Here is a 24,072-nt window from a genome sequence, read left to right on the forward strand (position 1 = left end):
CCGTATCCTGTAAAAGAGGTGCCGTTATAGGATTAAGGTCACATGTTGACCTGTCCGTCTAAATTTTTATGCACATTTAGTGGGGTGAGCTGAGATGAGGTGAGGTGAGGTCGCTTCAAGTCTATTGCACGTATGGCGACGTGCGTGAACGTGTGTTTTTGTGCGTGCGTGCGTGCGTGCATGCGTAGTCCACATAGATACCATGCCGCAGTTTAACATGGATACCCAACAAAAACAAAAGCCGCCAGGCAGGGTAATAACACGTCACTGGAATGACACGAACCTGGACAGACCCTCTATCCACTTGACCACGCCCGAGGCCAAACTATCTCAAATAACAAATGCTCAGTTGCCATGTCCTCGCATCAGGCTGGCAATTGTCTCAGCCCTGTGCTTGTAGTTCGTGCGTTGGCCCTACAGTGTTAGATTACTTCTCGTATGTCGCCGATATAGTAATGTGTTTGGAAGCGTGTTCAAATACACACCGCTGTCCAGTACGTCTTCATTGCCTCTCAGTCAGCTGTAAACAAGCCCTCCACTTTTACCGGAAGATGTCGCGTAATCCGGAACACTCGAAACATGTCACGAGCCACATTTTGACTCCACCGAGGAGTGCTGAATGCCGCCGAGTCGTGCTGAATGACGTGGTGTGTCGATTCCAGATTTACGACTCTGAGAAATAGGTTGAAACTGTCTGATGGGAAATTTGATCCAAGGTTCGACATTATTTTAAAGGTACAAGTAACAGGGGTCAAGGAATACCAGTGGATGACAGCATGAGCACTTTCCTACGGGGTAGGATGAAACTCAATCAGGCAGGTCAAACATTGTAACTGTTATACATAAGATGACACTTAAGGGTTTGAAACAAGGACCGGAAAGCTTGAAGTCGGTATATTGTGTTAGAGTGGGGTATCCATGTTCAAATGTGGCATGTCATTTCAGTTAGCTAGCACTATGAGTGAGTGAGTATGGTTTTACCCCCGCTTTTAGCAATATTCCAGCAATATCACGGCGGGGGACACCAGAAATGGGCTTCACACAGTGTACCCATATCGGGAATCGAACCCGGGTCTTCGGCGTGGCGAGCGAACGCTTTAACCACATGGCTACCCGACCGACCGCTAGCACTATGAAGCTGCATAAGTCGGACTAGTACAAGCAGCCGTACACATACGCACGCACGCACGCACGCACGCACGCACGCACGCATGCGCATGTGCACCTGCATGTGCGTCGCCATATAGGTGAAACAATCCTCAAAAGTCCTTTTCACCCGACCTCATGATACGTATCGTGTCATGAACATCCTCGACGTTCCAGGGATATATTATTCCAACTACCCCGAGTGAATGAGCGACTGGTGTTCAAAGCGCTTTGAACAGTATTGCAGTTATATATTACCGCCGTGGCAACTTATCTCAAGCAAAATAAAAACGTGCTTCATCAAATGTAGGATTTCAAACGCGGAAGCTGGGGGCGGAAAACGCGTGCAGCTAATTATCTGCGAAGAATGGTAACAATATTTCCCGTCTCCTACGGATTAGGAAAGCTTAACGTTACAAACATGAACCGTTGTCCGTGTTTGTGCGGAAATAAATGAGGTCAGGGAACAGGTTCCGCTGTTTACTTACAGTGTATGGGGTTGAATAAAGACGTACATGTTGTTGTCTTTGTGCCTCCAGGGGTCACAGCGTTTAGCAGAATAGCGCCCACGACAATAGACTCATTGGCAGTTGGTATTCAGTTCCTGGTATTAAGTAAGGTAGGGTCGGGGTGGGGTGAAGGACAGATTTGACAGCAGAGTAGAAACCAGAACAGCAGAGAACAGTGCGTGCGTGTGCGTGCGTGCGTGCGTGCGTGCGTGCGTTTGCGTGCGTATGTGAAAATATGATCAGATGTACACTGAAATCTAATTTTTTGCCGGAATAACGAATTACCGCCATGGATTACAGATCTTTGTTTCAGTGAAACCTCTATAATCCGGACGGTACTGTATTCAGTCAGTACGGGGGCGGCGGGGTATCATTGTGGTTAAAGCGTTTGCTCGTCGCACCGAAGGCCCGGGTTCGATTCCCCACAGGAGTACAATGTGTGAAACCCATATCCGGTGTCAAACGCCGTGATATTGGTGGAATATTGCTAAAAGCGGCGTAAATCCCTACTCACTCACTCAGTACGTTCTGATTAACATTTTGTTTTCGAATCACCGTCAAGGCTGGTTGGTTGGTTTGTTGTTTAACGCCGCACTCAGCAATATTCCAGCTATATGACGAAGGTCTGTAAATAATCGAGTCTAGACCAGACAATCCAGTGATTGATATCATGAGCATCGATCCACGCAATTGGGATACGATGACATGCATCAACCAAGTCAGCGAGCCTGACCACCCGATCCGTTAGTCGCCTTTTACGACAAGGATAGTCACCTTTTACGGCAAGCATGGGTTGCTGAAGACCTATTCTACCCCGGAATCTTAACGGGTCTCACCGTCAAGGAGTAATGTCCCTTGTTTCTTTTGGTAGACAGATCACGTCCACAATGTTGGATATCCAGAATAACGAGGTCCGCACATACGGGAAAAAATCATCTGTTCATTTTGTATTGTTTCGTTTTTACCGATTTCCAACACGCAAAATCATAAGAGAATCGGTATCCCAATAATTGTGACGAATTTTACATAAACATATGATTTTGATTTTAAAGTTTAAAGAAGATAAAACAAGATAACGATAATGATAGAAAAACAAACAAGACATTCAATCTAAACAAAATCGCATTGTTTATATTTATTTAGTATAATATATAAATCTATGAGATCGGGGGTGGGGGGTGGGGTGGGGGGGGGGGGGGGGGGGGGGTGGGGAATCTGAATTTAACGAGATTGATATTTGTCAATTATATAATCAATATTTATCCCCCAACCTATACTTATATTTGAAAACTACACATTCATACTTGACATAAGCCTTTCACAACACAAACAAGTTATTGATAATCAATAAGAGGCCTGAGTATTAACAAGGTATAGTTCGCGACATACCCCGGGTTCTATGGGGATAAGGAATGGACAATGAGGGGGCTTGAGTTTGTTTTACATTAGACTGCGCATTTCAATCGACTACGCTATAAGTAGCCCTTCGAAGTCATAATAAAGTAATACCTGATAACGTTGAGACGGTTTAATTTAATTTCAGTCGATACGTAACTTTTTAAGTTGAGCTCATAAATCCAGTGCATGATTTTGAAGACGTTGTGCGTTATGACCCGTGAGTTAAGACTGTATGGTATTTACTAAGTATGTCATAATATGAAGAGAGACTTGACAAGGCGAGAGGTGTTTTGTTATTGCTACTCTGTACACTGGGACATAGGTCTGTGTGGCGTTAGATTTTAACTATGAGTTCTAGACCGGGACGTCGTGGTAAGAAAACACAGAGAACGCGTCGACTCGTTTTTGAGAGACGGTAAGTCACTATGGAAATCTCATATGCTTTGTTAACTCTGTGGTGTCAGAGGTGGGGTGAGGTTAAATGGGGTTTAACGTCGCGTCCAGGATTATTGTACTTATATAGAGACGTGCATGCATCGGTGTGTGCTTGTAATTGTCCGGTGTCCGATTTATAATGCTATTCCACTGAGATACCATGCCGTGAATACCCTACTCAGACACAGTATACTTACTCCGAGCCGACAAGTCCTTGTTTTAGCCCCTCAATGCCGAGCGACAGACATGATAACATCAAGTACCATCTTTTAACATCTTTTGATATGACGCGGCTCTTCGGGCGGACACTCTACCACTAGACCACGGAGGCGGTCCATGTGGTGTCAGAATATCGTATATCATATTAATGGACATTACAAAGGATGTCTTAGTGAATATCATTGTGTTTGAAATAACGTTGAAGTATCATTTTGTAAAAGGGCCACGTTTGGCCCAGTTGTCTCAGGCACCGGAATTCGCTATGCAGAGTTTCGTCCCTTAGGCGTGCCTGGAAAATATGGTCGAGAGTTCCAATTCCGGTTTGCCCTGATTATGTTTCTTGCTTTGTCAGTACCGTACCCGTGCTCGTGGGTTTCACCTTAGTAAGGAGTAGTAAGTTCCGCATCACTTCTTGCAGATACGTCTTGACAAAACGGAACTAGTGTTCAAAGCGGCATTAAACCCACTCACTCACTCATCTGGTAACTAGCGAGTAAGTGAGATGGGTTTATCGCCGCTTTGAACTGTGTTTCGTTTTTGTCACAGTATGTCAGAGTGATATGAGAAGAGTGAGTGAGTGAGTGAGTTGGGTTTAACGCCGCTTTTAACAGTATTACAGTTATATCGCGGCGTGTCAGCTTAATGTGGGAGGAAAGCCCGAAGTGATGCAGGTCTCGGACGTTTACCACTTCGGTGAAACCCACGAGCACGGGTATGGTGCTGACAAACCTAGAAACATAATCGGGGTGAACCGGGATTCGAACCCACAATCATAGGTTTCTGGCGTGTCCAAGGGACGCAACTCTGCACAGCGAATCGCTGGGCCTTAGACGACTGGGCCACCCGTGCCCCTTGATATGAGAAGAAAGAACACTAGTGGCGTATTCCCAGTCTTCGTCTTTAACCACTTGCAATTTGGTGAAACCCACAGGCACGTATTTACAGTGGCAGTGTTATGTGTATCCTTATTTCATTATACGCAAAACGAGAGGCGATGGGACAACCAGGTGATCATGTGACCCTACATGGCTGCTGCGAGTGAAGCCCATTCTCGGTGCACCCGTTCTGGCTGGGAAAAGCGACAGAAAACTCACCTATTGACTCACTATTATGATAAAACTACAGTAACAAAACGCAGATTAGTCCAACACATTTCATGCATGCTAGTCCCAAAGTGACGCAGGAGACGTGTATAAATATAGTGGATACTTCATCCTATGCTTCATATAGTTACAACAAAAGGCAGTGAAAATATTATAATCGTGAGGTTGACCGATCGTGTGGCAGATATGTTGTACAGTCACACAACGTTGTGTCGAAGTTGAAGGGACCTACGTTATCCGTCGCGAGGTTCGAAGCAACCGAAAATGATCTTAAAGAAGGGTTACACCGGGACCAAGCTTTTACTTCGAAACAAGCGTAAGTTCGACACATCCATGTTCGACACAACGGTGTTTAACATTTTATCCTCACACTACCGGCCACAGGTTTGCCTTGCACTTTTAAGACCAAAACGTTGGTGAGATGTTGATGAAAACGATAAATGGATAGTGTCCACAATGTAGCTATCACGTGAATTCTGACGGACGCAACAAATAACAGTATTAAACTTGTCATAAAAGCTGTAAAAAATGCTGTAATTATTTAATTGAAGAACGCCCGCTTTGTTACAATTTTTTTATAATTTTGTTTTTTAATCATGGAACTATTTTCAGGCGTATGCAGAAGATGGTGGACACCGTCATGGAGTCCCAACGCTTCTACGAAGACTACGCCCGCCAGAGAGACAAAGACGCGGAGGAACACAGAGAAAAAGACCCACCTCCAATCTTCAACAAACGTCTGTTCGTCTCCACAGGAAATGTCGTCATCACGAATGAGGCGAGAAGAATAATGTCACGCAACGGACGCGTAAGACCAAACTGCGAACCGGAACCGCTCACAAAATCAGAGCTGATGGTCATGCGCAGTGTGGTTGAAGGTTTAAAACTCGTGCACAAAGGTCACGACTATGTCAAGGACGCGTTGAGTCACGTGATAACGTTTGAATCGTATGGAGCGTTTCAGTACATCGTGAAGAGACCCTATGAAGAGTGCCTGTCTTGCTATTACATAGTTCAGGGAGGTGTGGAGGTGACCTATGACATGAAAATGGCGGAGACACGCAGTGTTTATCAGCCGAATATCATCTACAATCACGGTACGGGGGAGTTCCTTGGCTTAGTGTCGTTGGAAGGACTTAGCGAGGATATGTCCCCTCCCGCTACGGTCTACACGAAGGAGAGGTGCGAGTTTCTCAGGATTGACAGACAAAAGTTTCATTCTATAGTGGAGAAATACTCAGAGTTGTATGATGAAGAAAAACGTGCATTCATGTCACGTGGTCACTGTGTCCTATCGCGCATGCCCGAGGAATCGAAAGAGAAGATACTGGATAAGATTTACCGACAGGTGGGGTATTATCATGTACTTCTGTCTATTTCAATACAGTAATACCTCGTTAACACGGACGGTACCTTTCCATAGAAATCGTACGCGTCCGGATAAACGAGTCTTGGATACGGAGTAATGGTGTCTTGTTTATAAAACTCGTCCTCAACAAGATCACCCGGATGATGGGTGGTATTTACGGGGTCCGGACTAACGAGGTTTAGTTTAAACATATTTAATTCTCATGAAAAGGATTGGGCACAAGATTGGTCTCTCCCATAGATTTACGTGTTTGCTTCTTTACAGTTAATAAATCAAATGACAGAAAGGAAAGAAAAGCGGCGTAAAACCATACTCACTCACTCACTGGTGTCATCCGCCATGCTATTACGGGAATATTGCTGAAAGTGGCGAAAACTATACTCATTCACTCACTCACTTAAGGATGTTTCGAGGAGGGTGTTATTGAGTTCACCTGCTGCATCATTATGCATAAAATGTTTCAAAATAATATACAGTCACTTATTATTAGAACACTTGAATTTCCACATAATCAAATAATAAATAATAAAAGCGACTGAACCCTTTTAATAACAATAGGTAATATCTTCCATTTACGATTTCGACAATGTGTTTATGAATCACTATCAAACACTGATGATACAAGGTGATCGCGAAAAGAAGAGCATATCCTGCCGCTCCGGTGGCACCCGTCACAAACACTTGCAAAGGCAAGTCATGTGTTCACCTGAACAAACACGGCAACGTATATTACAAATCAAAATAGGGAAGTGCATCGACATAAGTTTGGTCACTGGTGTGTCAAATACGGAAATATCCTCCACATGCCTACTATACAACCAATTTAGAGGCTTTGCAAGTGTTGATAGATACGGAAAACTAACATATGAGACCATTGCAAAGAGTGAGTGAGTGAGTTGGGTTTAACGCCGCTTTTAGCAGTATTCCGATTATATCGCGGTACGTCAGCTTAATGTGGGAGGAAAGCCCGAAGGGATGCAGGTCTCAGACGTTTACCACTTCGGTGAAACTCACGAGCACGGGTATGGTGCTGACAAACCTAGAAACATAATCGGGGTGAACGGGGATTCGAACCCACAATCATAGGTTTCAACTCTGCACAGCGAATTGCTTCGCCTTAGACGACTGATCAACTCCGAGAGGACATAGTTACAAATATTCTGAAATGATGAACATGTGTTTTTTCAGGACTTTGCTCCCAATCGTCAGGTCATAGCACAAGGGGACTCTTCGGATTTCATCTTCTTCGTTTATTCGGGTAGGTGATGAAAATATGTGCACACACAAAACGTCATCTTTTGGATGTTTTGCACAAAACATTCGTGAAATTATTATTATTATTATATTATTCCAAAGAATTGGAACCTTCTAAAAAGTCAAACCCGTATCTGTAAGTCAATGATGGTATACTGCAATATTGTATTCGATTATCCAGAGCATTTGATCTCATTTGATACCTTTGCTTCGTTTCGAGCCCGGTTCAAATGATCCCATGAAATTACGTTCTGTCGTGATTAAATCGGATTATCGCCTTATTTCATACAACAGTAAACTACGGTTATAACGAACACGCTTATAACGAACTGACGGATATAACGAACTTACTTTTTTGTCCCGATTATTTGCTGTAGTTATGCTGTATATATGCATATAACGAACCACGGCTACAACGAACTAAAATTAGTGGTCGCTTTGAGTTCGGTATAACCGTAGTTTACTGTATATCGAACTGGGAACGACTCAGTCGGACAGCAAAAGGACAACTCCTTTCTTTATACGTAAAAGTATTTTCTAGTTAAAACTTCACCTACATGTCTAGCAACTTCTGATACTCATTTGCGTTAAACATGCCGGGGGTTAGCGCGCACGAGGCCTCCATTTTGAATGTAGATTGACGCCGAGCTCTCGCTTTATTTTGATTGGTTGTAGATGTCAATACGCGAGATACATTCTGCGATAAGTCAGTGATAAGAGCGATAAAAAGGTGACATCTCCTCCGAAACAAAACACTGGTGCCTAATGGGCCAGGGAGATGTTATCATCAGACAAAACACTTTCGTTATTTCTATTGTTGTTTTTTGTTGTTTTTCATTGTTTATTGTTTAATGCTGCACTCAGCAATATCCCAGCTATATTGACGGCGGTCTGTGCATAATCGAGTCTGGACCAGACAATCCACTGATTGACATCATGAGCATCGATCTACGCAATTGGGGTACGATGATATGCATCAACCAAGTCAACGAGCTTGACCGCTAGTCCCGTTAGTCGCCTCTTACGACAAGCATAGTCGCCATTTACGTCAAGCATGGGTTGCTGAAGACCTATTCTACCCCGGATATTCACGGGTTTATTCCTATTGAAAATGATTACTATTGCACAACATATTATATTCCTCCTGAAGGTAAATCAAATTAGAAATACTGTTCCTTAAATTGTTTTGGATATAAATACACATCTACTTCTGTTATATCTCTGCTCATCTTCCCGAGGCAAGAGAGTTAACTGACTATAAAAGTCCAGTTTCCACCTTTGCCGAACTAGGCTGGGATTATGGAGTTACATTTTGGCTGGGCAAACGAGTCTATGCATAGTCCAATCAAAATCGCGCACCGAAATTGAAATCCGGTTCCTAAACTGTCATGCAGAGTTCGGTCGATTGCAGGATTTGCAACGCATTTGCATCGCCAACTCGTTGACAACAGATATTTTCCGAATCTTTTCATGTTTTTAATCAAGGTGCTCATGTGATTTGATGTACGTCGCGAAGTAAGAACCGTTTTATCACAAAATAGATCTTGATGGTCGATCAGATCGTCTTGACTGTGCGCCACCATTTTGAAGCAAATGCATGTGATACGAGAGGTGGAATCTGATTGGTCCATCTGGGAGAGGCATAGAATGGACATAACTCGTAATAGCCACTGGTGGCGCTACGATCGAGCCCAGGAATTCCAGCCAAGTTCGGCAAGGGTGGAAACTGGACTTGTAAAGTCAGTTAACGCTCTTGCCTCGGGAAGATAATCTCTGCTATGATAATGTATTTTCGGCCAGTGGCCTTACACTGAATAAAATGTCTGTCTATCTGTAATGTATATTACTGACACATCCAACCATGTTTGTCTACTGAATACAGGTCGCTGTCAGCTTTACAAAGAGGTTTACGTCCCGGAAACTGGTCAGAAGTCCAACTTCCTTCTTACTTCTTGTGAAGAAGGTGAGTGTCTCAAGGTTATGGCAGGCTCATTATCGAGGTGAAGGTCGGGTCATAGGTTAGCCATGAAGGGGTCAGATGCATCGTTCACAACCCCAGCCCATGTGAATTAACCTTTCCTGTTCGGTTACAGGGAGTTTTTTCGGCGAAGAGTGCATCCTCGATAAGACGGGGAGTTACTGCACCGCCACAACGGCCTCGCATACGACCATCTTCAAGGTACACAAGTAAGTCACGCTAAGTCGACGAACGTCTGAAGGAAATACAAATCGTACAACAAACTTCGGCATAAAGTGAAGCGTTTTTTGTAATATTTATTTGCTGCGGCGTGAGAGTTTGGAAAACATGTTTTAAAAAACTCACCCGATTCTGTCATATATATTATATATGTTGTATTGGAAATGACATTGTCGTAACCAAGAAACAAGTTAAAAACATTATTTCCAAATTCCAATTTTCATGATAAAATTAATTGACCAAGACTTGATAGTTTGATATGTTCAATCAGAAAATAATGACATATCATCTACGGAATATTAATGGTTAATCTGATTCATAATGTCGGTGACTTTCTTTACGTGAAGCTATGTGAAAGGGTTTATGCAGACCAAATAATGTATATGTTTAATTGGTTTTATGTGCCTCGGTACAGGTGACATGCTACTTTCGTACGGTTTACTCGAAGTATCGATATAACCAGTGTTTCGACATAAAGGGAATACTATGAACTGACTTGATGCAGTAAGTACTCCAGTTCAAGTTCACGAAGTAGCCAGACAGATAAGATAATACTCCGCACCATCAATTGTTTCAGTTTTAGAGCGATGTTCGCTTAACTCGAATAGAGGGTGGAAATACCGTGAAGCTTCTTTAAGTCCGTTTTGTTACTACGAATATAGTTTCAGACGATGAACTAGTGTGGCCGCGGCCTTATCTTTAGCTCCTATCTACACTCCGCTTGTCTCGTACTTCGGATTACTCGAGATATGTGGATCGAGTTATAAGTTGTTTTACCGTATTGCTGTACGGATATGTCGAACTGTCTTTCATACGTTTCTGGTCTCTTCCCACAGGTCAGCGTTTGAAATAGTCAGCAAAGATCATCTTCATAATCTCATAGAACAGCATCGTAATGAATACCCGGATGAGCACGATCTGCGTGAACGAGGCTACACTATACATACTTGGAATGACTTCAAACACAAGGCTGTCAGACAGTGTCTGGAAGAACGGGGGCACTTGAAGTACATGAACACACGCGACCCGCGCATTGTGCGCACAAGACCACCGACAGCATGGTATGTATACATGTGTATTCATTTAAATTTGATACAGATAAAATAATATAATAATTATGAATAACCAGTCTCAGAATATATGCCAAAACAGATCATACTGGGCGTAAAAGGTTAACTTTGATTTTGGTTTTGGTTTGGTTTGTTGTTTTACGCCGCACTCAGCAATATTCCAGCAATAAGACGGCGGTCTGTAAATAAGCGAGTCTGGATCAGACAATCCAGTGATTGCCATCCTGAACATCGATCCACGCAGTTTGGATCGATGACATGCATCAACCAAGTCAACGAGCCTAACCACCCGATCCCGTTAGTTGGCTTTTACGACAAGCATAGTCGCCTTTTACAGCAAGTATGGGTTGCTGAAGACCTATTCTACCCCGGATCTTCACGGGTCGGGCGTAAAAGGAAAATAGTAGCGACAATTATATGAATGGATCATAGAATATGTGTTTTGACACCAGGTGTTCGCGAAAAGGGTAAGAACGTTCTGCTCTACCGGTTACACCCGCCACTCACACAATACGTTAAGAGCTCGCTAATAGGTTCGTGCCCGGACCAGGCAAACCAGTGCTCGATGGCATGAGCATCAGTTCATTAAAAGTTAATGATTGGGGACAAATCCTGATTCTAGAAAAAGGAAAAATAAAGAGTAAAAGAAAGCAGAGGTTCATTGTGTTAAAGTAAAGGTTCATTATGGCAAGGTAAATAAAAGGTTCATTGTGTTAAGGGGAAGGTTCATTGTGTGAAGGTAAAGATTCATTGTGTGAAAGTAAAGACTCACTGTGTGAAGATAAAGTTTCACTGTGTGAAGGTAAAGGTTCATTGTGGGGAGGTAAAGGTTCATTGTGTGAAGGTAAAGGTTCATTGTGTGAAGGTAAAGGTTTACTGTGTGAAGGTAAAGGTTAACAGTGTGAAGGTAAAGGTTCATTGTGTGAAGGTAAAGGTTCATTGTGTGAAGGTAAAGGTTCATTGTGTGGAGGTAAAGGTTTACTGTGTGAAGATAAAGGTTAACTGTGTGAAGGTAAAGGTTCATTGTGTGAAGGTAAAGGTTTACTGTGTGAAGGTAAAGGTTTACTGTGTGAAGATAAAGGTTAACTGTGTGAAGGTAAAGGTTCATTGTGTGAAGGTAAAGGTTTACTGTGTGGAGGTAAAGGTTCATTGTGTGAAGGTAAAGGTTTACTGTGTGAAGGTAAAGGTTCATTGTGTGAAGGTAAAGGTTTACTGTGTGAAGGTAAAGGTTTACTGTGTGAAGATAAAGGTTAACAGTGTGAAGGTAAAGGTTCATTGTGTGAAGGTAAAGGTTCATTGTGTGAAGGTAAAGGTTCATTGTGTGAAGGTAAAGGTTCATTGTGTGGAGGTAAAGGTTTACTGTGTGAAGATAAAGGTTAACTGTGTGAAGGTAAAGGTTCATTGTGTGAAGGTAAAGGTTTACTGTGTGAAGGTAAAGGTTTACTGTGTGAAGATAAAGGTTAACTGTGTGAAGGTAAAGGTTTACTGTGTGAAGATAAAGGTTAACTGTGTGAAGGTAAAGGTTTACTGTGTGAAGGTAAAGGTTAACTGTGTGAAGGTAAAGGTTTATTGTGTGGAGGTAAAGGTTCATTAATTGGAGGTAGAGGTTCATTGTGGGGAGGTAAAGATAGTCACCACACTATCACACTAATGTAATGGTGGATGGTCCCTCGATTGTCACAGTTGTAGGGACGTGGATGAGTTACGTTCAGCAAGAAATAATGCAAGATAATGATTTAACATTAAAAATACCTGCACATTTCCCCCAAAGTAGCATGGTTCTGACAAGGCAGCCTTTCTAATACTGTAATAAATCACAATTCAACACACGTCATTTCCATGGTGACAGCAATATGTGACTTCAATCAAACTACACAATGGTATTATAATATATATCACATGCAATATACACCTCCAGTAGATGAACACCTGTGGTTTCAATGGCATCCAATACCTCAATGCGAGGGACTATTGACATACACACTGTGTGTTAATATCAGTTAATACAACTCTCGCTGTGGGATAATGATTGTATGACCTTTCATGGCAGATGTGTTTATTACTTCTTGGTGTTTGTCAACATGATATGTACACATGTTTATTTCACTCCATTTTGGGCTGGTTTTGATGTGACATTTGGACTTCAAGGAGGTCATTGAGTGCATTTACGGGTTAATGGCCAATGCTTGATTCAGAATTCTTTGAAAGGGGCAAAATAAACAGCTGTAATAATTGTAAATGTTAGAACCTCTGTTTCTGTATTGGATAATAATCTATAATATTAATATGATTTTTATCCAATACTGAAACAGAGATGTTAAATGTTAATTATTTTAACGGCGGGTAGTATGCTCACTCTCCTTTTACAAAATCCGTTATTCACCCCTGAAACGTGAATATGACACATCTGTGAATAACAAAGTCGGATTTGGCAATATATCTGATATATCGAGGGCATTTGTGATTCTTGATCCGTGAAATTCAAAGGTTATGATTCAAGAGATCCCATATATAACGAAATGATCATAGGTTTTGTGAAATTACTTTCACCCAGAGTTGAATGTGTGTTTATTCATATCATTTTAGTGAGAGGAACAAAGAAAACATGTATCGGTTCATGGTGAAAGGTGGACGATATGAGCCAATGCGCGTGCGTGAAATCTCAGCTCATCCTACTTCCGGTTCATCTTCACGTGCACCTTCCCGCCCTCGCACTGCCATCGGCCTCCGCCACAGCACACCCCTCTCCAACCGGAGCGCCGACACACGAGATAAAGACCCCGCGGGTAGTTAATTATTTCTTCTTACATCCTTGTCTCAAAGTTCATTATCATATAAATGTGTTTTGGATAATTATATAGGTGATTATTTTGATATTACAGGTGATCTTCTTGGTCATAAAAAAACCCATTACTACGTTTTCCTCACTTCAAATTACCTTTCGGATGGGCTGACAATTTAATATAAGGGTTGTCAAAAATGAATTTCAGATCCAAGGCATACAGGCCATGTTTAAATACATGTATAGTGAGTGAGTGAGAATGGTTTTACGCCGCTTTTAGAAAAATTCCAGCAATATCACGGCGGGGGACACCGGAAATGGGCTTCACACATTGTACCCATGTCGGGAATCGAACCCGGGTCTTCGGCGTGACGAGCGAACGCTTTAACCACTAGGCTACCCGACCGCCCAGTTTAAATATATGTCTCTATTTGCGGCCATTTTGAAACAAATGGACGAGGGAGTGTTCATTGTGGCCTAGGTCTAATGAAGATGGAATCGGATTCTAAAGTGTTCTTCCCTCCTGCACATTAAGTTGCTAAGTATTTCAGTAGAAACTACGTTGTAGATGACGACCCTGAGGCTGTGGACAGCCTGCGACTGAGTGGATCCATCACGCAGATGCCCTCTGACATGGCACGTGTTCTCGCAAAGCATGTCGGGAAGGTGGGTACTTCCGCTTTGCTGCTGTGTTGACAACATAAACCCGTCCACACACAGTACCAGAACGGTGTTTTACACGAGTGTTGAGTATGTTCGCTTTCAGTAAACTTCGGTTATAACGAACTCAAAGGGACCACTAGTTTCGTTCGTAATAATCGTAGATCGTTATAAGCCTGTTCGTTATAAACGTAGTTTACTGTATTTCAAAAATTAAAAAAACGTCAAGTTGGTCAATGTGGAAGGAAAGTACAAGACTAAGACTACTTTCATCCGACCGACAACACTTTTCTGAAATCATTTTTCTTTCCACTACCAACACCATAAAGCAAAACATATAAACATTCTCAGCACAGAATAGTGATGAATACTTCATTCAGTGGTGCTAGTGATAAGATTTTATATGAACAAGTTTCTGTCGTTAAACATCTTACATATGACATTTAAATGTTGATATTGTTGGTACAAAGTTGACTGCCACAAAAGACTTGTATTTCCACTTTCAGCAAATGTCAAAGGACCAGATTCAGCAGATACTACGGGTATGTACCCTCCACTTAATGTCGCCATATAGAGGTGAGGTGAAATGGGGTTGAACGTCGCGTTCAAGATCATTGCACTCATACAGCTACGTGTGTGTGCCCTAGCCTATTGAGATACAATTCCTCAGTTTAATGGTACCCACAGTGAGTGAGTTTGGTTTTACGCCGCTTTTAGCAATATTCCAGCAATATCACGGCGGGGGACACCAGAAATGGGCTTCACACATTGTACCCATGTCGGGAATCGAACCCGGGTCTTCTGCGTGACGAGCGAACGCTTTTAACCACTAGGCTACCCGACCGCCCCTGGTACCCACAGAGACACACTATACTGACTCCGAGCCGACCAGCCCTTGTCCTGTCTCCTAAATGCCGAGCACCATCTTTTCATCAAGTACCATCATTTGACGTCTTTTGGTATGACGCGACCAGGGACCGAACCCCGGACCTTCCGCTCTCCGGGTAGACGCTCTATCCACAAGACCACGGAGGCGGTACAGCATATGGAACTAATATGTAGAACATGAACAAGTTCCTCGGTCTGTTTCTTAAATGAATCGGGAAAAACAAGAATGATTCCAAAGGAGGGTTGTATCGGAGGCTGTTGACGGTTCAGCTTGTTGGATTCAAATCATTGAAACATTTACGCTTACTCATATTTTACGGGTATATTTCATGTATATCAAACCTTCAGTTAGGTATCACACAAGGGGACAATTACATCCTAGATCTAGATTGGAAATAAGCATTGTATCTCTTTGAATGTGAAGTTTGACTTGAGCTAATTTAAAAACATGAAACATTTCCATAATTATAGGAAATATCTACGAAAAGCAGAGTCGATTGTACGATTCCGACTGTATCATAAACATGTCTATATGAATCACTATCAAATAGGGGGGCACGGGTGGCCCAGTCGTCTAAGGCGCCGCGATTCGCTGTGCAGAATTGCGTCCCTTGGGCACGCCAGAAACCTATGATTGTTCGAATCCCGGTTCACCCCGATTATGTTTCTAGGTTTGTCAGCACCAAACCCGTGCTCGTGGGTTTCACCGAAGTGGTAAACGTCTGAGACCTGCATCACTTCGGGCTTTCCTCCCACAATAAGCTGACACGCCGTGATATAACTGGAATACTGTTAAAAGCGGCGTAAAATCCAACTCACTCACTTACTTTCAAATAGTGATGATATCAGGTGTTCGCGAAAAGGTGATCGTTTCCCCGCCCCAAAAGGTGGCACCCGTCACAGACAGGCCCTTGAGGTTATTCAAGTGTCCTCGAACAATAACAGATCCACGAGAATTGTCTGTCAGCGTTTTTCTGTGTGCATGGCATTATAGCTTCGACATTTCTACACCGCATTGACTGTTGTTCACAGGAGGGAGACTGCAGAGAGCTACTGAAACTCTTGGATGAGAGCAGTGAAGTGGGGAGACAACTCCGTATGGCCATGGAAGCACCTTCGGGAAAAGAGGGATTTACAGTAAGACACATTTGTGCTTTGGTTTCTGCGTGAGTTAGACAGTTGTTGTTTCTTTTGCCGCATTTATCAATGTTTTAGCCGTATCACGGTGTGGAACACCAGAGTGAGTGTGGTTTTACACCGCTTTTAGCAATATTCCAGCAATATCACAACGGGGGACACCAGGGCCCACTTGCACAAAGCGATCTTAGCGCTAAGACTATTGTTAGCCTATGTTAAAGTATGGGAGTTACGATCATCTTAGCGCTAAGATCGCTTTGTGGAAGTGGGCCCAGAAGTTGACTTCGTGCATTGTTCACGAGGGAATCGAACCGCACCTTCAGCGTGACGAGCTAACGTTGCCCCATTGCCTCCATTGTTTTTTTGTGTGGAAAGAAACGACTATTCTTGATTTCACAATGATTACAGGATTAATCTAAAATATTACCAGTATACGCAATGGTTAACTGTTTAAAGCTTTATTAATCCATTTATGTTTATCTATTTATTATGTTTAACTATAAAATATCTTGTATACATATACCTACGCCTAAATTCTTCTGAATATGTACAGTACCATGGCTACCACTGAAACTGTTTTTGTGAGATGAATGGATGAGTTTGGTTTAACGCCGCTTCAAACAGTATTTCAATTATTTCACGTCAAGTCAGCATGATGTGGGAAGAAAGCCTGAAGTGATGCACGTCTCAGACGTTTCTCCTTTGAAATTAAAGGTGACTATGCTTGTGGTAAGAGGCGACTAACGGGATCGGGTGGTCAGGCTCGCTGACTTGGTTGATGCATGTCATGGTATCCCAATTGCGTGGATTCATGCTCATGACGTCCGTCGCTGGATTGTCTGCTCCAGACTCGATTATTTACAGACCGCCGTCATGTGGCTGCAATATTGCTGAGTGCGGGTGAAACAACCAACCAACCAACCACCCTTTGAAGTCGCGAGCTCGAATATGTTAACAATCCAAAACTTACAATTAATGAAAATCTGGAATTCGAATCCACGAGCATAGGATGTTGGCGTGCAAGAAAGCACAACTCTCAATAGCGCCTAACATCCACAGCGGAACATTTTGAAACACGTTTTGGCAAACAAAGAATTCGTAGCATGACTGTGCCAGGTATGCCCTGTCGGTGTTTTGTAATATATATGGTGAGTTGAAGCTAGACTTACGCTTAGTCTCTGATACTTTTGAGTGAGTGAGTGAGTTGAGTTTAACGCCGCTTTTAACAGTGTTCAAGTTATATCACGGCGTGTCAGCTTAATGTGGGAGGAAAGCCCGAAGTGATGCAGGTCTCAGACGTTTACCACTTCGGTGAAACCCACGAGCATGGGTATGGTACTGACAAACCGAGAAACATAATCGGGGCGAACCGGGAATCATAGGTTTCTGGCGTGGCCAAGAGACGCAACTCTGATCAGCGAATCGCGGCGCCTTAGACGACTGGGCCACCCGTGTCCGAAATAGAAAAGGAAACCATTGAGATGGGAGATTCAGGAACCAAAACCTGAGGAAAATCTAGACTTGCTTTATTTAATAATCTGCATTACAAATAGGGCTGGGCGGAAGGGAAAATAGTATGGTAAAGAGGCTGTGAGACAGACAAAGTTGTAGCGCTCATAAGAAGCTGGTTAATCTGACATAGGGGAGGTAACTCTTGTTGAGTTATCTGTGAGGTTTCAATCACTATCCCCCTCAATTTCTGTAGAAGACAACGGTTTTGATGACGATGAAGACGGATGACATCGTGCGGAAGGCGAAAGAAATGGCCGAGAGCAAGGGCGATAACCGCAACAATGACATAGACGACGACGGCCAAGAGTAAGTTAAAATGAATGCAAACAGTTTATTTGATAATTCTCGTTTTCCACACCATATTTTTTCAGTATTCATAGCTGGTTGGTAAACTAATTTGAACCCACGAAGTATGAGCTGGTTCGGAGAGTGACTTCGTGTTCATTGTGTCAAGCTGTAAAAGTGGATTAATTATTTTTATCATTTTTTGTTATAACATTCTTAAACCATGACATTCCTGGGATTTAGCAAAGGGTAGCTCTAGCAGAACAGTTGCTGTAAGAGTTGCTATCGGAAATGCTCGCGAAAACAGTCCTCCCGTACTCATCACATCTTCGACCGCCTCCGTGGTCTAGTGGTAGAGCGTCCGCCCGGAGAGCGGAAGGTCCGGGGTTCGATCCCTGGCGCTCGGCATTAAGGGGCTAAAACAAGGACTGGTCGGCTCGGAGTCAGTATACTGTATACTGGGGGGCTTCACTTACCCGTGCTATCTTAGGAACCTGAACACTGAACTTTCGAATGCCAAACGAATGTTTTATCCACGAGATTCTCCACAGAACAACCTTGCTTCGTGTTTCAGATGGAACACTGTCCTCCATGAAGAAAACAAACACGCCAAAGCCCAGATAGCAGCAGACAGATTCCGAGTTGCGCATCTCTCACGGAAGATGAAAGCCCTGACGAAGAGACGGGAAACTCTCAGACAGAAGCTTGCTCCCAAGCAGACGACAGAACCGCCGCCGCCGCCACCACCACCCAAGACGTTCATCCTGGACAAGATCCAACAGGATTACCAGGGTCTCCATCCAGAGGAAGCCAAGAAGAAGGTAACACTAAACTCGGAGAGTGACTTACAATGAGTCAGTAAATTTGGTTTGGGCATCGGGAAGATGGGTTTGGGAGGAAAATCCAAAGTCTTAGACAATGACCTTGCTAATGATCATTCAACGCACGAGTGAGTGAGTGAGTTGGGTTTAACGCCGCTTTTAACAGTAGTCCAGTTATATCACATCTAGTCAGCTTAATGTGGGAGGAAAGCCCGAAGTGATGCAGGTGTCAGGGACGCAACTCTGCACAGCGAATCGCGGCGCCTTAGACGACTGGGCCACCCGTGCCCCCTGGAATGCACGTGCACGAGCTCAAAAAAGGATTACGAGCACGTTTACGAACACGAGCACGGTGTTGACAGGCCAAACATGATAAATGGCTCGAATCTTGGATTTGAACCCGCGATCAGCAGATACTGGTACGCCTAAGGTGAGGCGCCAAGACGCCCAGAGAGGCGAAGTTAGAGGACGAAGTTGGGGGGGGGGGGGGGGGGGGGGGGGTTGGGGTGGTGTGTGTGGATTTAACCAGCAGGGATGTCACAGTTTGCCGATTACCAGTATCACATATCTTTATGATAAACTGGAATATCAGGATTTCAAGCTCCATACAACGATGCGATGCCTTCTTTCTCAATTAATTCTTGACTCACGTCCCCAATATGCTCAGATGGGGATTCCCAGTGAATCGCCCTGATTCTGTAAACACACATTGCTGCAAGTTCTTTAGCACTATCATTCGTGACCAACTCGTGTTATTCCGGGACAAGCCGAATAGCGACTCGTGCCCCTCTCATGGCCATTTTTGCGACCGGGTTCCGTCTTAGCGCAAACGGGCGTACCTAAAACAATTGTCAACTCGTTGCGTAATGGTTCACATATATTTCCCCATATATAAGATATATTTCAGGTGCAATTTAAAGCACATCGGGACATGCGGAATTATACAGTATGATTGAAGACATTTCACTGTGTCTTTGGTATATTTTTTTAGATGCAAGACATATGTAAAATCAAAATATATTTCTGAGGGATTTTTTGACGAAGAACTTGAAATCATACGCGCATTCTGATTGGTTTGTCGTATTTTCGCACATAACATTCATCAATAAGGGGACGAGTCTTCTTGCAGGTTACGGAAAGAGGCGAGTGGTGAGGAATGTAGCACCATGTGATAAACTTTGGTCAATTCACTCAGGCGCTGTATTCATACGCGGTTTCTAAATCTACTTTTTTGACTGAAATTACTTCTAAAACACCTATTATTCTTAGAATGACGTTATGATAAAGAAATTATTTCACTCGTGTGATAAAGGCTCGCATAATACAAATTGTGTTCTTAATATGTGATGTTTATGGCACAGAAACACGAGAGTCGTCTGGTTCCCTTCATTTATCACCTATTTAACCCACGAGGACGAGTAAGGCCCTAATAGTGAAGGGTTCATTATCGGCGTGAATCTCAAACGTGAAATATCTGACCCCATAAAGGCGGATCCACCCTCCCCCACCTTTTTGAAAACCATATGTAGTATTTGTACGCAATAACCCCCTACCGTGGACCCTGCCCCGTCAGAAGAGTGAGTCAGGTTTTACGCCGCTTTTAGCAATATTCCAGCAATATCACGGCGGGGACACCAGAAATGGGCTTCACACATTGTACCCATGTCGGGAATGGAACCCGGGTCTTCGGCGTGGCGTGCGAACACTAACCACTAGGCTACCCGACCGCCACCATCAGAAGAGTGAGTGAGCTGGGTTTAACGCCGCTTTTAACAGTAATCCAGTTATATCACAGCGTGTCAGCTTTATGTGGGAGGAAAGCCCGAAGTGATGCAGGTCTCAGACGTTTACCACTTCGGTGAAACCCACGAGCCCGGGCATGGTGCTACAAACCTAGAAACTTAATCGGGGCGAACCGGGATTCGAACCAACAATTATAGGTTTCTGGTGTGCCCAAGGGACGCAAGTCTGCACAGCGAATAGCGGCGCCTTAGACGACTGGGCCACCCGTGCCCCGAAGGGCAGAAGAAGACTGTGGTAAAAGCAATGTCACGTGTAACCCATCGAAGTACATGTAAGTTATGGAGACTAAATTCGTACTTCTCATTGGCAGACCCAAACAATAGGACTGACCGCCCTCTTCCTCGCACGGAACCTATCTAGGAGGCACCGCCAGTCTTCCGATACAAGCTTACTTCAAGCATCCGGTGAGCGCAGGAACGAGGCTGTTGAAACGCTTGCAACGGTATGAAATCCACATATGTTCTTACAAGTTAAAGTGACGTATATTTCAGTTCGTTGTTTGTCAGTGCACTTTACAATATTCCAGGCTGTAAACAATCAGACAATCCAGTGATTGATATTATGAGCGACGTCCCACGACATCTGAGGTCATCCAATTACGGGTCACGTCAGAACGACCTTTCCGGAACTTTGAAATGCTTACAATAAGTGGACATTAGCCAATCAGAAAGCAGTTTCCTCGAGCCTTACGGTACTAGTTTCAAACTGGCGACTTCCATTCCACACGATTCTTTGAAAAATATTTTTATAAGTTATCTATTCAAGATTCGAAAACATTGTCTGGTAGGTGTCCGAAACTATACGGCAGTATTTCCCACGGGCTGTGGAAAGTCCCTTCCATTGCTGCATATGTGGGCTGTTGGTCGAGCGGAAGGTCCGGTGTTCGATCCCTGGCTGCGTCATACCAAAAGACGTTAAAAGATGGTTCTTGTTGTTACCCTGTCTGGCGCTCGGCATTAAGGGACTAAAACAAGGACGTGTTAACCTTTACCAGGTTGCATGATGAGAAAACACATTCCAATTGTCACTTTTCTGATCTGGTAAGCTACGCTCTGAAAGGTTGTTATGACGAGAACCGTAAGTGGAAGTCCTCAGATCTTCATCTAGAGGTAGCGGACTAAGATCTGATTTTGGAGAGATTTATGATATGTTCGAAATTTTACAAGGGACTCTGTTTTTATCAGACGTTTCTTATGATTATGAAAAGGGTTTTGTCGCTTTTATTTTGATAGTCATAGCGCTAAGATCGCTTTGTAGAACGGGGCCCTGGTTCTTAACCTAACTGTAGAATGTGTTACAGTAGACTACGGTTATAACGAACACGCTTATAACGAACTGACGGATATAACGAACTTACTTTTTGGTCCCGACTATTTGCTGTAGTTATGCTGTATATATGCTTATAACGAACTACGGTTATAACGAACTAAAATTAGTAGTCCCTTGGAGTTCGTTATAACCGTAGTTTACTGTACGTTGCCTGTTCACCTATGCCCAACATATGAATACACTGATTGAATTAAGTACCAGTCTATTTGATATAAACGAAAGCAAAAGTAATAATCAACACTTTTACAACTGCCACTTACATGCTGTTTTTATTTGTACAGCATGACAACAAACGGCCGATCAGCGCCCCTACATCCATGGTGAACCTCACAAGGCACACAGCAGTGCGCGGTAGGTGATGCGCGTGAGACTGTCTAACGCTGCTTAAAACAACTTCAGCTGCATCACGGCAGCCCCGTGAAGATCCGGGGTTGAATAGGTCTTCAGCAACCCATGCTTGCCGTAAAAGGTGACTATGCTTGTCGTAAAAGGCGACTAACGGGATCGGGTGGTCAGGCTCGCTGACTTGGTTGATGCATGTCATTGATCCCAATTGCGTGGATCGATGCTCATGGTATCAATCACTGGATTGTCTGGTCCAGACTCGATTATTTACAGACCGCGATCATATAGCTGGAATATTGCTGAGTGCGGCGTTAATTAACAAACCAACCAACTAACCAACATCACGGCATGTCAACTTACTGTAGGAAGAAACTCAAAAGTGATTTAGATCTTAAACCTGTACTGTTTTTGGTAAACCACACGAATCTTGTATTCAAACCCACGAAGAGCGGTTCCTAATGCGACGATGGACACAAGCCGGCAGAGAGAAATGCACGACTTTAGCCTTTGATGACGACATGAATACAATTTACTTTGTGTCAGAATTCGAAAGGGAAATAGCCTTGGAAATTGAAGAAATTGGAAGTTTGAATTACCCCTTGATATATGTCCACCATGTTCACAGAAAATGTTAAATGGTACTAATTTGAGTAGATCATACAAGAAGCAATGGTCGGGAATCATTTGGTTAAATATCCATGTTTGCAGCAGTTGGTGTTCTCATTCCAGATCTCAAGATGAAGACCAAACCAGACACAAACACAACAAATGGGAGACAATCCGGCCTGACACGTGATCAACTCAAACCTCCAATGGTGGTCCGAAAAATCAAAACAGAACAAACAAAAACAGCACCTCGTTCTGCGCTGCCTAGACCGAGACAGTTCCTGTCCTAGCACGTTCATACCCGGATGTAGACTATTCCTTGAGGAAATTATGGTAGTATTTTGCCATTTAACCCCTTTACCACCACTGCCTGAATAGAGGTGTGGCTTAGGGTACCTTAATGCTATGCTACACCAACGTCGTCGATCTACGTCATTACACAGTGGCCAGTCAGATTAACAGAGCCCAGTTAAACAGGGACGAGACGATTTATAATGATTCAGAAAGGGAGCCTCAGCCCAAACCCCGAAGACACTTCTTTATAGATGAAATCACAATCTGGACTTGTCGAGTGCGTGTGAAATAGGGAAGAAGCAATGTCTGCTCAGCTAGAGTCAATATGGCAGTCCCAGTCTAACCTATGGAGAGGAGCCCACCTTTAAGATCAAACCGCCATCGGGACTGAAGTCGAGTGTGTGGTCTCGTCACAAGAGGTTATCTCATCTTGGCTTCCACAAACTCCATAAGCGAATCACCAGCTACGTTAACATTGATGCCAGGGGCACAATCTCCGTGTCTATCAGACAATCAACGAGGGGATGGATTAAAATTACTCATCCTAAAACTTAATATAAATGCGAAATACGTAGGACAATCGTGTCCTGGAGAATTAACGTAAATGTACCCCATATGGAGTAATTCAAACTTGGACTTTTTCCAGGTCAAGTCACAAGTTGTAGACAATATGTGAAAATAAAACATAATAATCTCAGAAACAGCTTCAACAAATGTAGAGATTCTTCACATGAATTTTTGCTTTCATTATGATGTTCTTTAAAGGTCAAGACATATTTATAGCTTCTCTCTGACATCAAATTAACCACACTACTTTGTCAAATACAGACACACCCTCCTCACTTGATTGCTGATGTTCAGATCACTTTGAGGTGAGGTGAGGTGAAATGGGGTTTAACGTCGCGTCAAA

General features: G+C 43.3%; 1 protein-coding gene across 1 annotated transcript in view; it reads left to right on the forward strand.

Moving 5' to 3' along the window:
• The window catches only part of LOC139471784 (uncharacterized), a 33,644-nt gene extending 9,921 nt beyond the window's left edge, over positions 1–23,723 (forward strand). Inside the window, exons 2-15 of the mRNA XM_071254277.1 lie at positions 5,423–6,158; positions 7,368–7,437; positions 9,316–9,396; positions 9,527–9,620; positions 10,467–10,691; positions 13,287–13,486; positions 14,051–14,148; positions 14,649–14,684; positions 16,063–16,167; positions 17,873–17,985; positions 18,539–18,785; positions 20,899–21,030; positions 22,199–22,268; positions 22,992–23,723. Of these exons, the coding sequence (XP_071110378.1) occupies positions 5,423–6,158; positions 7,368–7,437; positions 9,316–9,396; positions 9,527–9,620; positions 10,467–10,691; positions 13,287–13,486; positions 14,051–14,148; positions 14,649–14,684; positions 16,063–16,167; positions 17,873–17,985; positions 18,539–18,785; positions 20,899–21,030; positions 22,199–22,268; positions 22,992–23,158 (2,374 nt within the window). The 3' untranslated portion in view covers positions 23,159–23,723. The remainder of the gene's footprint in view (positions 1–5,422; positions 6,159–7,367; positions 7,438–9,315; positions 9,397–9,526; positions 9,621–10,466; positions 10,692–13,286; positions 13,487–14,050; positions 14,149–14,648; positions 14,685–16,062; positions 16,168–17,872; positions 17,986–18,538; positions 18,786–20,898; positions 21,031–22,198; positions 22,269–22,991) is intronic.
• Positions 23,724–24,072: the final 349 nt, after the last annotated feature.

The sequence above is a fragment of the Haliotis cracherodii genome, unplaced genomic scaffold, assembly GCF_022045235.1.
Source record: "Haliotis cracherodii isolate W230 unplaced genomic scaffold, xgHalCrac1.p SCAF_23, whole genome shotgun sequence".
NCBI classification, from domain to species: Eukaryota; Metazoa; Mollusca; class Gastropoda; order Lepetellida; family Haliotidae; genus Haliotis; species Haliotis cracherodii.